The following is a 13100-nucleotide window of genomic DNA, read 5'->3' on the forward strand; positions in this document are numbered from 1 at the left end:
CGGTGAGCCGGGATTGGATACGACGCGCACAGGCTTGATTACCCGACTCGTCGCCACCGTCGTCGTCGTCGTTGCCGTCGCCGTTGCCGTCACCACCGTAGTCATTGTCGTGGTTCTCGTGGTCGTCACCACCGGCGTCGTCCGGTCTTCTAAAGGCGCAAGCGAGATGCAATCGATTGAATTAAGCACGACCGGGATGTGCTGCACAAACGGCATCGACATTTGATACAGAATGGATGGTGGTTCTTCGCTCTCCCGATTGCCTTCATCGTCCACAATCAATCCCACCCGCGGATCACCGTGCAGACGATCGTTCAGCGCCAAGGCAACCGTTCCACCCGGCCCCGTTGTTACCTTTTCGCCTATCTTGAACTGTACGCCGGTAACGATCGAACTGCATTCCTCCGGGTTAGTACGCACGTGCCGTTCTTCCAACTGGGACACCAGCTCCTGCGTAAGCCGTTCGACCGACCGAGCATTCGTTCGGGGTTTTTGTGTTTCGCGTACGTACCCCCATCGATAGTCTCGCTCACGGCCGGTCCATCATCAGCTCGTCAGACCTGATCAGTATCAACCTAACGTCGTCATCTGTTGCCATCCGGTGTTGCTGGTAAACGCTTCCACGAAGTCTTCATCCGGTCTCGAGAGTCATCTTCCGTTTCTGAAAATCAAACCCACGCACTATCGTCCGGTGCTGCCTATTCGCCGCATTCGTCAGATTCCACAGAGTAAACATGAGTGTCTTGTCTACGCCACTTCCGTGCGTGAACCATGAGATGATGCCTACGTGCGTCCAACGTCCGTTCAGTTTTTCGTATATATTCGCACATGGCCGTAGTGTTCGCGTAATGTGATGCTACCCTTTGCTGAACAGCTCCAAATCAAACCAAGCAGAAAGCGTCAGCTTGTAGTAATGTACCCAAGAAGAACACGCAACAACGCGCAACAATGTTCATATGCTGCAGACTAACATCTACAAACAATGATTGATGTATTTTTGTTAATTAACGAAACGCGAACAAATAAGAACTGATAGTTCGTTCGGAATCTAAGATTTAACTTCGAGCCCCGTCATTACTCGTCATCCTTGTTGGCATCCTTTGTGGGTGTTGGTGGGCGCCGTTTCTGCAGCCCCGATGGCCCCGGCTCGGGAGATTTCGGCTACTTCTGTCTGCGACGGAAGCACGACCAGAAAGAACTATTGTCATCATCGGACGAATCCGACGATTGGCCCTGTGGGGGAGGATGTTTTACCGGTCCATCATCGAACGATACTTGACGCCTTTGCTTGGATGTATTTGGCGGCCATTTGTCGGCCGGGGTGTCCTCATCACTAACGCATATCATCGATTTCGAGATCATGCCCAGAGTGCTACCTGAAATAGCAGGGCGTCTTGATTTCCATGATTGGTTGAGCATTCAAGACAGCTCATCATCAAGTGAATCGTTCACCAACGTATCGTCTGCCGGAGCGTCGTCCATTTCCATGCCGTCATCCACTACAGCAGACACAGCACCTTTCAAGAAAAAGCCGAAGAAGACTAGCGAGCTAGCATCGGTATTACCGGACCGCGCACACATTTCGCCATTCTAGCTACCAGCAGCCTGGTCCGGTTGAGCCGGTGCATTTCCCTCAGGCACGACGATTGCCTTCAGCGTGGAGTTGTTCTCTAGCGGGGCGCGCCGTAAACGAAAGGAACGAAAGAACCGAACGACATTATTGCATCCTTCATCACTTCACGTTCCACTTACCAGTAGCCTCCAGTTTTTCGTCCGTTTCCACGGGCACCACGGGCACCACGACCGTTGCCTGCAGCGGGGGTGTATCCTCCCCCGTTGAACTGTCCTACAGGACGGCCGTGCGTTCCATTTGGGCCGGATTTTCTATGGATTTTATCGGCGTGGAGGTCCGTGCGTTCAGCTTCTCGAAAGGCTCGATTACGTAATATAGTTTCAGTTCGGCGGGGCTCACCGTCTACGGCATACAATTTCCATGCCTACTAAAATTTTTCGAAATGTGACACTTCACAAATCCGCATGGCAAACGGTTCCATTTGACAGCTCGCGTTGACATCCCAACTGACATTTTATAGCAGGCTTATGGCGTTTTTCGAGTTCTTTTACCTAAATCTCGATACTAAATCTTGCCTTAGAGAGCAGCAGATTTAGCTAATTATAACAGTTCGAACGCGTGGTTTCACGTAGTTTTTTCACCCATTTCCTTCGGATCCAAGCTGTCATAGGCCAGAGGCGCTATGGCAGCGCAAATGAAAACATATAAACAATAACACTCGGATTAGATTGTGATATTACGCTAAATTATTTTTTTAATTAACAAACCCGTTCAATGTTTCTCACTATTCCGTTGCACTCCTCGTGTTCGCCAGTGTTCCTTTAGGGGGAAAAACAAGACGGTGAGTTGAGAAATGGTGCTGTTCGTCGTACATGAGATGCTGAACCATACCTCATCTCTCGCAGAAAACATGTTACGGGAAGCGGCAAACACGAATTGATCATCACCGAGTGAAACTCCAGGCTACCGCAGCTCACCTACACGCAAAACACGAACAATCCATCTGCATTCAAACACCCGGTCATGCGCCTCGGCTTATCCGTGCGCATGGGACGTCCTCTCCCCATCACATTCAGAACACGACTGTCGCTCAGCGTGCTCATGCCAGAGCGAATAAAGAAAGAGAGAAACAAAAATTTGCAGGGATTTCCAGACGGTTTTATAATGCGCGCTGCATATCAGTACCAAAACGGGGCGCGAGAAACAGTTCGAGCGACCCTGCACACGTGTGTTCGCTCTCTCGCACTCAGGGGCTCTTAAACGGAAGATCATGGTTCGAGCAGTGCACGGCACATTGCGGAAAGCGAGAAAATGTTTGAGCGCCACTGCACGCGAGAGCGAACGGGTGTGTGCTGTGCTGCTCGTTCCAACGACAAACTGGCATGGTGCTGAGCTGCTCTAAGAGCGTAACGAGCATTCGCGCATGAAGCGAGCAGTTATGGCGAGGATCGGGCAATTTTTTTTTTAATTTAGCCTTTTTTGTATAACAGATGTCAGTTGGGATACCTTCAAACCGGTTCCGTTACAATGTAACTGCGCGACCAGGCAAAAAATATTCCGGCGCAAACGGAGTACACCTTGCCGCCATGAGTTCTTCTTTTACGTCGCCATTTTGTTTTCTTTTTTCTGCCAGGGATAAATCCTTTTCCTTTGCGAAACGTTTCAAACATTTCAACACGGACTCCACTGGTTGTGTTACATGCACATTGTTGTCAAATGCTTGTGGGAAAACAATCCGTCCGGTGTGGGGTGTTGATTCCAAGCTTTCACGGTGCTTACTAGTTAATTTTTCGTAATTAGTGGAAGGAAATGAATATCCGGAAAAAAATGTTCCGGTAAATGTCAAACAGATAATTAGTAAGAGGGAGAAAATGCTGTAAATTTTCTGGACGCTTACCATCTCCAGGAGTCGGCATATTTGTTGCATAGATTTGAAGCTATAGGGTTTATTATTTTTCTTAAACCGTACGACAAGGTCCATTAATAGATGTATATATATATATATATATATATATATATATATATATATACATATATATATATATATATATATATATATATATATATATATATATATATATATATATATATATATATATAGACCATTTTGCACGTATAATATTTAAATTACACAAGAGTATTATGCGCTGGTAAAGCGAAGTAAGGTAACTTAAATATGTAAACTGATGTTCATAATATCGGTTTTCTTAATATTGTACGGCTACGTTTGCTCCTTCTTCTGGTATGTGTAAATCAATTCTTACTGGTTGCGTTGCGAGTACAAGCGAAAGCTCTCCACCAGACTATGGGGTCGCGTTTAACTAAAAGCTTTAAAAAAAGCATATTCGTTCGTCAATTCGTACTATGCGAGCAAAAAAGGGGTTGGAGGGGGAGGGGGGGCGGACTAGAATATATCGCTATAAGTATGATTATTTTATAATTCATTTCTATCCCTAACTCTATCAAGGTTTTGCAGGTTTGTGTGTGTCTGCTTGTTTCGGGCTAGTTGGTAATAGGTAACATGCGACGTAACAGAGACGAAAAGAAAGGAATCGAACACCCTCCGGGGCCCCGACTAACCGGCCAATGGATAAATCATCTGACCGATCCCGACCAGCAGCAAACGGTATCGCCTTCTATTAAGCAAGCCGGGCACGTGTGTAAGATAGTAAAGTATTTGTTTCAATTGCTACCATCCATGAGATAAGCTAGCTAAGATTACGCGAAAGAGAGCGACAGAGAAAAGGAAGCTAGCTATGCGCCGTTACTTCTTAAGGGCACCATCAGGAGACGTTTTCAATGCACCGAGCTTGGATGACTGCTTTCCCGCCTGGAGTGTGGTCCGCTTCGGCGGTGGAATACGACTCGGTGGTGTGTTAGTTTTCTCACCCTTCGGTAGTGGGATTTTCGACATCGGTTTACCATCCGGCGGCTGCCACTGGCACCGCTGGTGGTTTGAGCTTCTGCTTGCTGCCGGGTGGCGTCACGTTGAAGCTTTTTCGTCGCCGAACGTTGAGCGTACGGTTTTGTGGCGAGTGGTTTCGCAACCGGACGATGGATGGGACTGCCGATGGAAGGTTTTGCCGGTGTTCTGCCGGTAATAATGGCGCCACCCTTTGGCAATACTGGTTGCCGAACGCGGGAAACCTTCGTAACGGTTTCCACTACCGGTTTGGCGATTTTGGTCTGTTGCTCTTTCTTCACACTTTTCACATCTTGGATTTTTATGGGTTTAACCTAAAAATAAAAAAAAAGTAAATTAATTAATTAATACAATCAGATAAATACTTCCGCGTGCGTGTGTGTGGGTTGGGGTTGTGTGTGGGTTGTGGGATCAGGTAGATAACCCTTCTAATTTCGCATAAGTTCCTGAAATCTTTCTAACCTATCTTTCAACTATAGACGAGCAGAGACAGCCTCAATTTAGAAGGATTTACGAAAGGAAAGCAAAACATTTCAATCTGCAACTAAAGGTGAGACTGTTCTGTTTCTACCGGATAGCTAAAAACTAGATGGAAACTATCAGAGAGGATTTCCAAACGGAAAATCAACCACTGACCAGATCTTCACGATGCGGCAAATCTTGGAGAAGATGGCGGAGCAATAGATCCACTCCTATCGTCTCTTCATTGATTTTAAAGCCGCATATGACTGGATAGCCAGGGTAAACCTCTCGACGAAATGAGCTCTTTTGGAATGCCGGCCAAGCTTACCAGGCTTGTAAGTATGACAATGGCCAACTTCACATGCCAGGTGAAGGTGGATGGAAAACTCTCAGGGCTCTTTGCTACCACCAGGAGAGATTTGCTTGCGCCAGGGAGATGGGCTTGCCTGCCTTCACTTCTATCTGGCGCTAGAGAGAGCAATCGGAGGTGGAAGCTTCGGGAACCATCTTGTATAAGTCAGTCCAGATCCACCGACAACCACATTGATATTGAGTTACGCGCAAGGGTACTGGCTGCCAACCGGTCATACTACAGCCTGAAGAAACTTCTCCACTCTAAATACCTGTTGCGACGGATGAAGCTGGGACTGTACCGAGCATTTATAGTCCCAGTACTCACATACGACTCTGAGATATGGACTCTGTCCAAAACTGACGAAACCCTCTGAGCCGCGTTCGAGAGGAAGATGCTATACGAGCTGTACGATGATCTCACCATCGGGGAGCGGATCAGACTCGCCAGGCTGCGGTGGGCTGGTCATGCCATGAGAATGACACTTGACGACCCAACCCGTAAAGTGCTTTTAGGATTTTTGCCATAAGCCGAGCAAGTAAGTAAGTAGTAAATAACAAGCTAAAACTAGCATTTATACAATCGAAATTGATGGCAGAACCTGTGTAGGGATACTAGAACCTGGAAATTCTCCTTTTGCAGATATTCGAACAACATAATAAATCGAATCGTACTAGTAAAGCTCCAGAGACTGATATACAGATATTACAGGGTGTTAGCGTTTATATAAAGTGTAACAATTCAGCCGGCGTTGGTAGCACTAGCATGCCATTTACCTTGGACTCATCCGCCTCTTTGTTGATGGAAGATTCACGCTGTAACTTTCGCGTCCTCGGTGAGCCGGACGCGTCGTAGTCATTGTCACCACCGTAGTCATTGTCGTGGTTCTCGCGGTCGTCACCACCGGCGTCGTCCGCTCTTCTAAAGGCGCAAGCGAGATGCAATCGATTGAATTAAGCACGACCGGGATGTGCTGCACAAACGGCATCGACATTTGATACAGAATGGATGGTGGTTCTTCGCTCTCCCGATTGCCTTCATCGTCCACAATCAATCCCACCCGCGGATCACCGTGCAGACGATCGTTCAGCGCCAAGGCAACCGTTCCACCCGGCCCCGTTGTTACCTTTTCGCCTATCTTGAACTGTACGCCGGTAACGATCGAACTGCATTCCTCCGGGTTAGTACGCACGTGCCGTTCTTCCAACTGGGACACCAGCTCCTGCGTAAGCCGTTCGACCGACTGAAGCATTCGTTCGGGGTTTTTGTGTTTCGCGTACGTACCCCCATTGATAGTCTCGCTCACGGCCGGTTGCTCCATCATCAGCTCGTCAGACCTGATCAGTATCAGCCTAACGTCGTCATCTGTTGCCATCTGGTGTTGCTGGTAAACGCTTCCACGAAGTCTTCATCCGGTGTCGAGAGTCAACTTCCATTTCTGAAAATCAAACCCACGCACTATCGTCCGGTGCCGCCTATTCGTCGCATTTTTCAGATTCCACAGGTGAAACATGACTGCCTTGTCTACGCCACTTCCGTGCGTGAACCATGAGTTGATGCCTACGTGCGTCCAACGTCCGTTCAGTTTTCCATATATATTCGCACATGGCCGTAGTGTTCGCGTAATGTGATGCTACTCTTTGCAGAACAGCTCCAAATCAAACCAAACAGAAAGCGTCAGCTTGTAGTAATGTGCCCAAGAAGAACACGTAACAACGCGCAACAATGTTCATATGCTGCAGATCAACATCTACAAACAATGATTGATGTATTTTTGTTAATTGACGAAACGCGAACAAATAAGAACTGATAGTTCGTTCGGAATCTTAGATTTAACTTCGAGCCCCGTTGGCATCCTTTGCGGGTGTTGGTGGGCGCCGTTTCTGCAGCCCCGATGGTCCCGGCTCGGGAGATTTTGGCTACTTCTGTCTGCGACGGAAGCACGACCAGAAAGAACTATTGTCATCATCGGACGAATCCGAAGATTGGCCCGGTGGGGGAGGATGTTTTACCGGTCCATCATTGAACGATACTTGACGCCTTTGCTTGGATGTATTTGGCGGCCATTTGTCGGCCGGGGTGTCCTCATCACTAACGCGTATCATCGATTTCGAGATCATGCCCAGAGTGCTACCTGAAATAGCAGGGCGTCTTGATTTCCATGATTGGTTGAGCATTCAAGACAGCTCATCATCAAGTGAATCGTTCACCAACGTATCGTCTGCCGGAGCGTCGTCCATTTCCATGCCGTCATCCACTAAAGCAGACACAGCACCTTTCAAGAAAAAGCCGAAGAAGACTAGCGAGCTAGCATCGGTATTACCGGACCGCGCACACATTTCGCCATTCTAGCTACCAGCAGCCTGGTCCGGTTGAGCCGGTGCATTTCCCTCAGGCACGACGATTGCCTTCAGCGTGGAGTTGTTCTCTAGCGGGGCGCGCCGTAAACGAAAGGAACGAAAGAACCGAACGACATTATTGCATCCTTCATCACTTCACGTTCCACTTACCAGTAGCCTCCAGTTTTTCGTCCGTTTCCACGGGCACCACGGGCACCACGACCGTTGCCTGCAGCGGGGGTGTATCCTCCCCCGTTGAACTGTCCTACAGGACGGCCGTGCGTTCCATTTGGGCCGGATTTTCTATGGATTTTATCGGCGTGGAGGTCCGTGCGTTCAGCTTCTCGAAAGGCTCGATTACGTAATATAGTTTCAGTTCGGCGGGGCTCACCGTCTACGGCATACAATTTCCATGCCTACTAAAATTTTTCGAAATGTGACACTTCACAAATCCGCATGGCAAACGGTTCCATTTGACAGCTCGCGTTGACATCCCAACTGACATTTTATAGCAGGCTTATGGCGTTTTTCGAGTTCTTTTACCTAAATCTCGATACTAAATCTTGCCTTAGAGAGCAGCAGATTTAGCTAATTATAACAGTTCGAACGCGTGGTTTCACGTAGTTTTTTCACCCATTTCCTTCGGATCCAAGCTGTCATAGGCCAGAGGCGCTATGGCAGCGCAAATGAAAACATATAAACAATAACACTCGGATTAGATTGTGATATTACGCTAAATTATTTTTTTAATTAACAAACCCGTTCAATGTTTCTCACTATTCCGTTGCACTCCTCGTGTTCGCCAGTGTTCCTTTAGGGGGAAAAACAAGACGGTGAGTTGAGAAATGGTGCTGTTCGTCGTACATGAGATGCTGAACCATACCTCATCTCTCGCAGAAAACATGTTACGGGAAGCGGCAAACACGAATTGATCATCACCGAGTGAAACTCCAGGCTACCGCAGCTCACCTACACGCAAAACACGAACAATCCATCTGCATTCAAACACCCGGTCATGCGCCTCGGCTTATCCGTGCGCATGGGACGTCCTCTCCCCATCACATTCAGAACACGACTGTCGCTCAGCGTGCTCATGCCAGAGCGAATAAAGAAAGAGAGAAACAAAAATTTGCAGGGATTTCCAGACGGTTTTATAATGCGCGCTGCATATCAGTACCAAAACGGGGCGCGAGAAACAGTTCGAGCGACCCTGCACACGTGTGTTCGCTCTCTCGCACTCAGGGGCTCTTAAACGGAAGATCATGGTTCGAGCAGTGCACGGCACATTGCGGAAAGCGAGAAAATGTTTGAGCGCCACTGCACGCGAGAGCGAACGGGTGTGTGCTGTGCTGCTCGTTCCAACGACAAACTGGCATGGTGCTGAGCTGCTCTAAGAGCGTAACGAGCATTCGCGCATGAAGCGAGCAGTTATGGCGAGGATCGGGCAATTTTTTTTTTAATTTAGCCTTTTTTGTATAACAGATGTCAGTTGGGATACCTTCAAACCGGTTCCGTTACAATGTAACTGCGCGACCAGGCAAAAAATATTCCGGCGCAAACGGAGTACACCTTGCCGCCATGAGTTCTTCTTTTACGTCGCCATTTTGTTTTCTTTTTTCTGCCAGGGATAAATCCTTTTCCTTTGCGAAACGTTTCAAACATTTCAACACGGACTCCACTGGTTGTGTTACATGCACATTGTTGTCAAATGCTTGTGGGAAAACAATCCGTCCGGTGTGGGGTGTTGATTCCAAGCTTTCACGGTGCTTACTAGTTAATTTTTCGTAATTAGTGGAAGGAAATGAATATCCGGAAAAAAATGTTCCGGTAAATGTCAAACAGATAATTAGTAAGAGGGAGAAAATGCTGTAAATTTTCTGGACGCTTACCATCTCCAGGAGTCGGCATATTTGTTGCATAGATTTGAAGCTATAGGGTTTATTATTTTTCTTAAACCGTACGACAAGGTCCATTAATAGATGTATATATATATATATATATATATATATATATATATACATATATATATATATATATATATATATATATATATATATATATATATATATATATATATATATATATATATATATATATATATATATATATATATATATATAGACCATTTTGCACGTATAATATTTAAATTACACAAGAGTATTATGCGCTGGTAAAGCGAAGTAAGGTAACTTAAATATGTAAACTGATGTTCATAATATCGGTTTTCTTAATATTGTACGGCTACGTTTGCTCCTTCTTCTGGTATGTGTAAATCAATTCTTACTGGTTGCGTTGCGAGTACAAGCGAAAGCTCTCCACCAGACTATGGGGTCGCGTTTAACTAAAAGCTTTAAAAAAAGCATATTCGTTCGTAAATTCGTACTATGCGAGCAAAAAAGGGGTTGGAGGGGGAGGGGGGGCGGACTAGAATATATCGCTATAAGTATGATTATTTTATAATTCATTTCTATCCCTAACTCTATCAAGGTTTTGCAGGTTTGTGTGTGTCTGCTTGTTTCGGCCTAGTTGGTAATAGGTAACATGCGACGTAACAGAGACGAAAAGAAAGGAATCGAACACCCTCCGGGGCCCCGACTAACCGGCCAATGGATAAATCATCTGACCGATCCCGACCAGCAGCAAACGGTATCGCCTTCTATTAAGCAAGCCGGGCACATGTGTAAGATAGTAAAGTATTTGTTTCAATTGCTACCATCCATGAGATAAGCTAGCTAAGATTACGCGAAAGAGAGCGACAGAGAAAAGGAAGCTAGCTATGCGCCGTTACTTCTTAAGGGCACCATCAGGAGACGTTTTCAATGCACCGAGCTTGGATGACTGCTTTCCCGCCTGGAGTGTGGTCCGCTTCGGCGGTGGAATACGACTCGGTGGTGTGTTAGTTTTCTCACCCTTCGGTAGTGGGATTTTCGACATCGGTTTACCATCCGGCGGCTGCCACTGGCACCGCTGGTGGTTTGAGCTTCTGCTTGCTGCCGGGTGGCGTCACGTTGAAGCTTTTTCGTCACCGAACGTTGAGCGTACGGTTTTGTGGCGAGTGGTTTCGCAACCGGACGATGGATGGGACTGCCGATGGAAGGTTTTGCCGGTGTTCTGCCGGTAATAATGGAGCCACCCTTTGGCACTACTGGTTGCCGAACGCGGGAAACCTTCGTAACGGTTTCCACTACCGGTTTGGCGATTTTGGTCTGTTGCTCTTTCTTCACACTTTTCACATCTTGGATTTTTATGGGTTTAACCTAAAAATAAAAAAAGTAAATTAATTAATTAATACAATCAGATAAATACTTCCGCGTGCGTGTGTGTGGGTTGGGATTGTGTGTGGGTTGGGGTTATGTGTGGGTTGGGGTTGTGTGTGGGTTGTGGGATCAGGTAGATAACCCTTCTAATTTCGCATAAGTTCCTGAAATCTTTCTAACCTATCTTTCAACTATAGACGAGCAGAGACAGCCTCAATTTAGAAGGATTTACGAAAGGAAAGCAAAACATTTCAATCTGCAACTAAAGGTGAGACTGTTCTGTTTCTACCGGATAGCTAAAAACTAGATGGAAACTATCAGAGAGGATTTCCAAACGGAAAATCAACCACTGACCAGATCTTCACGATGCGGCAAATCTTGGAGAAGATGGCGGAGCAGTAGATCCACTCCTATCATCTCTTCATTGATTTTAAAGCCGCATATGACAGCATAGCAAGGGTAAACTTCTCGACGCAATGAGCTCTTTTGGAATGCCGGCCAAGCTTACCAGGCTTGTAAGTATGACAATGGCCAACTTCACATGCCAGGTGAAGGTGGATGGAAAACTCTCAGGGCTCTTTGCTACCACCAGGAGAGATTTGCTTGCGCCAGGGAGATGGGCTTGCCTGCCTTCACTTCTATCTGGCGCTAGAGAGAGCAATCGGAGGTGGAAGCTTCGGGAACCATCTTGTATAAGTCAGTCCAGATCCACCGACAACCACATTGATATTGAGTTACGCGCAAGGGTACTGGCTGCCAACCGGTCATACTACAGCCTGAAGAAACTTCTCCACTCTATATACCTGTTGCGACGGATGAAGCTGGGACTGTACAGAGCATTTATAGTCCCAGTACTCACATACGACTCTGAGATATGGACTCTGTCCAAAACTGACGAAACCCTCTGAGCCGCGTTCGAGAAGAAGATGCTATACGAGCTGTACGATGATCTCACCATCGGGGAGCGGATCAGACTCGCCAGGCTGCGGTGGGCTGGTCATGCCATGAGAATGACACTTGACGACCCAACCCGTAAAGTGCTTTTAGGATTTTTGCCCCAAGCCGAGTAAGTAAGTAAGTAGTAAATAACAAGCTAAAACTAGCATTTATACAATCGAAATTGATGGCAGAACCTGTGTAGGGATACTAGAACCTGGAAATTCTCCTTTTGCAGATATTCGAACAACATAATAAATCGAATCGTGCTAGTAAAGCTCCAGAGACAGATATACAGATATTACAGGGTGTTAGCGTTTATATAAAGTGTAACAATTCAGCCGGCGTTGGTAGCACTAGCATGCCATTTACCTTGGACTCATCCGCCTCTTTGTTGATGGAAGATTCACGCTGTAACTTTCGCGTCCTCGGTGAGCCGGGATTGGATACGACGCGCACAGGCTTTATTACCCGACTCGTCGCCACCGTTGTCGTCGTCGTTGCCGTCGCCGTTGCCGCCACCACCGTGGTCATTGTCGTGGTTGTCGTGGTCGTCACCACCGGCGTCGTCCGCTCTTCTAAAGGCGCAAGCGAGATGCAATCGATTGAATTAAGCACGACCGGGATGTGCTGCACAAACGGCATCGACATTTGATACAGAATGGATGGTGGTTCTTCGCTCTCCCGATTGCCTTCATCGTCCACAATCAATCCCACCCGCGGATCACCGTGCAGACGATCGTTCAGCGCCAAGGCAACCGTTCCACCCGGCCCCGTTGTTACCTTTTCGCCTATCTTGAACTGTACGCCGGTAACGATCGAACTGCATTCCTCCGGGTTAGTACGCACGTGCCGTTCTTCCAACTGGGACACCAGCTCCTGCGTAAGCCGTTCGACCGACTGAAGCATTCGTTCGGGGTTTTTGTGTTTCGCGTACGTACCCCCATTGATAGTCTCGCTCACGGCCGGTTGCTCCATCATCAGCTCGTCAGACCTGATCAGTATCAGCCTAACGTCGTCATCTGTTGCCATCTGGTGTTGCTGGTAAACGCTTCCACGAAGTCTTCATCCGGTGTCGAGAGTCAACTTCCATTTCTGAAAATCAAACCCACGCACTATCGTCCGGTGCCGCCTATTCGTCGCATTTTTCAGATTCCACAGGTGAAACATGACTGCCTTGTCTACGCCACTTCCGTGCGTGAACCATGAGTTGATGCCTACGTGCGTCCAACGTCCGTTCAGTTTTCCATATATATTC

General features: G+C 47.2%; 1 protein-coding gene across 1 annotated transcript; it reads right to left on the bottom strand.

Moving 5' to 3' along the window:
* Positions 1-10433: 10433 nt before the first annotated feature.
* On the bottom strand, positions 10434-12874 carry LOC118515165. Its single transcript, XM_036061870.1, has 3 exons — positions 12215-12874; positions 10735-10906; positions 10434-10639 (listed from the first exon to the last, which is right to left on the bottom strand). The coding sequence occupies exons 1-3, from the start codon at positions 12872-12874 to the stop codon at positions 10434-10436; spliced, it is 1038 nt and encodes a 345-aa protein (XP_035917763.1).
* Positions 12875-13100: the final 226 nt, after the last annotated feature.

This window comes from Anopheles stephensi, assembly GCF_013141755.1.
Source record: "Anopheles stephensi strain Indian chromosome Y unlocalized genomic scaffold, UCI_ANSTEP_V1.0 chrY22, whole genome shotgun sequence".
NCBI classification, from domain to species: Eukaryota; Metazoa; Arthropoda; class Insecta; order Diptera; family Culicidae; genus Anopheles; species Anopheles stephensi.

Excerpts from the sequence above, each read along its gene's own strand:
- LOC118515165 (XM_036061870.1), bottom strand. The coding sequence starts at position 12,874 with ATGGCAACAGATGACGACGTTAGGCTGATACTGATCAGGTCTGACGAG. Across the intron at positions 10,907-12,214 it reads AAGAGGCGGATGAGTCCAAG|GTTAAACCCATAAAAATCCA; the intron begins GTAAATGGCATG and ends TTTTATTTTTAG. Across the intron at positions 10,640-10,734 it reads GGCAAAACCTTCCATCGGCA|CAAGCAGAAGCTCAAACCAC; the intron begins GTCCCATCCATC and ends GCCACCCGGCAG.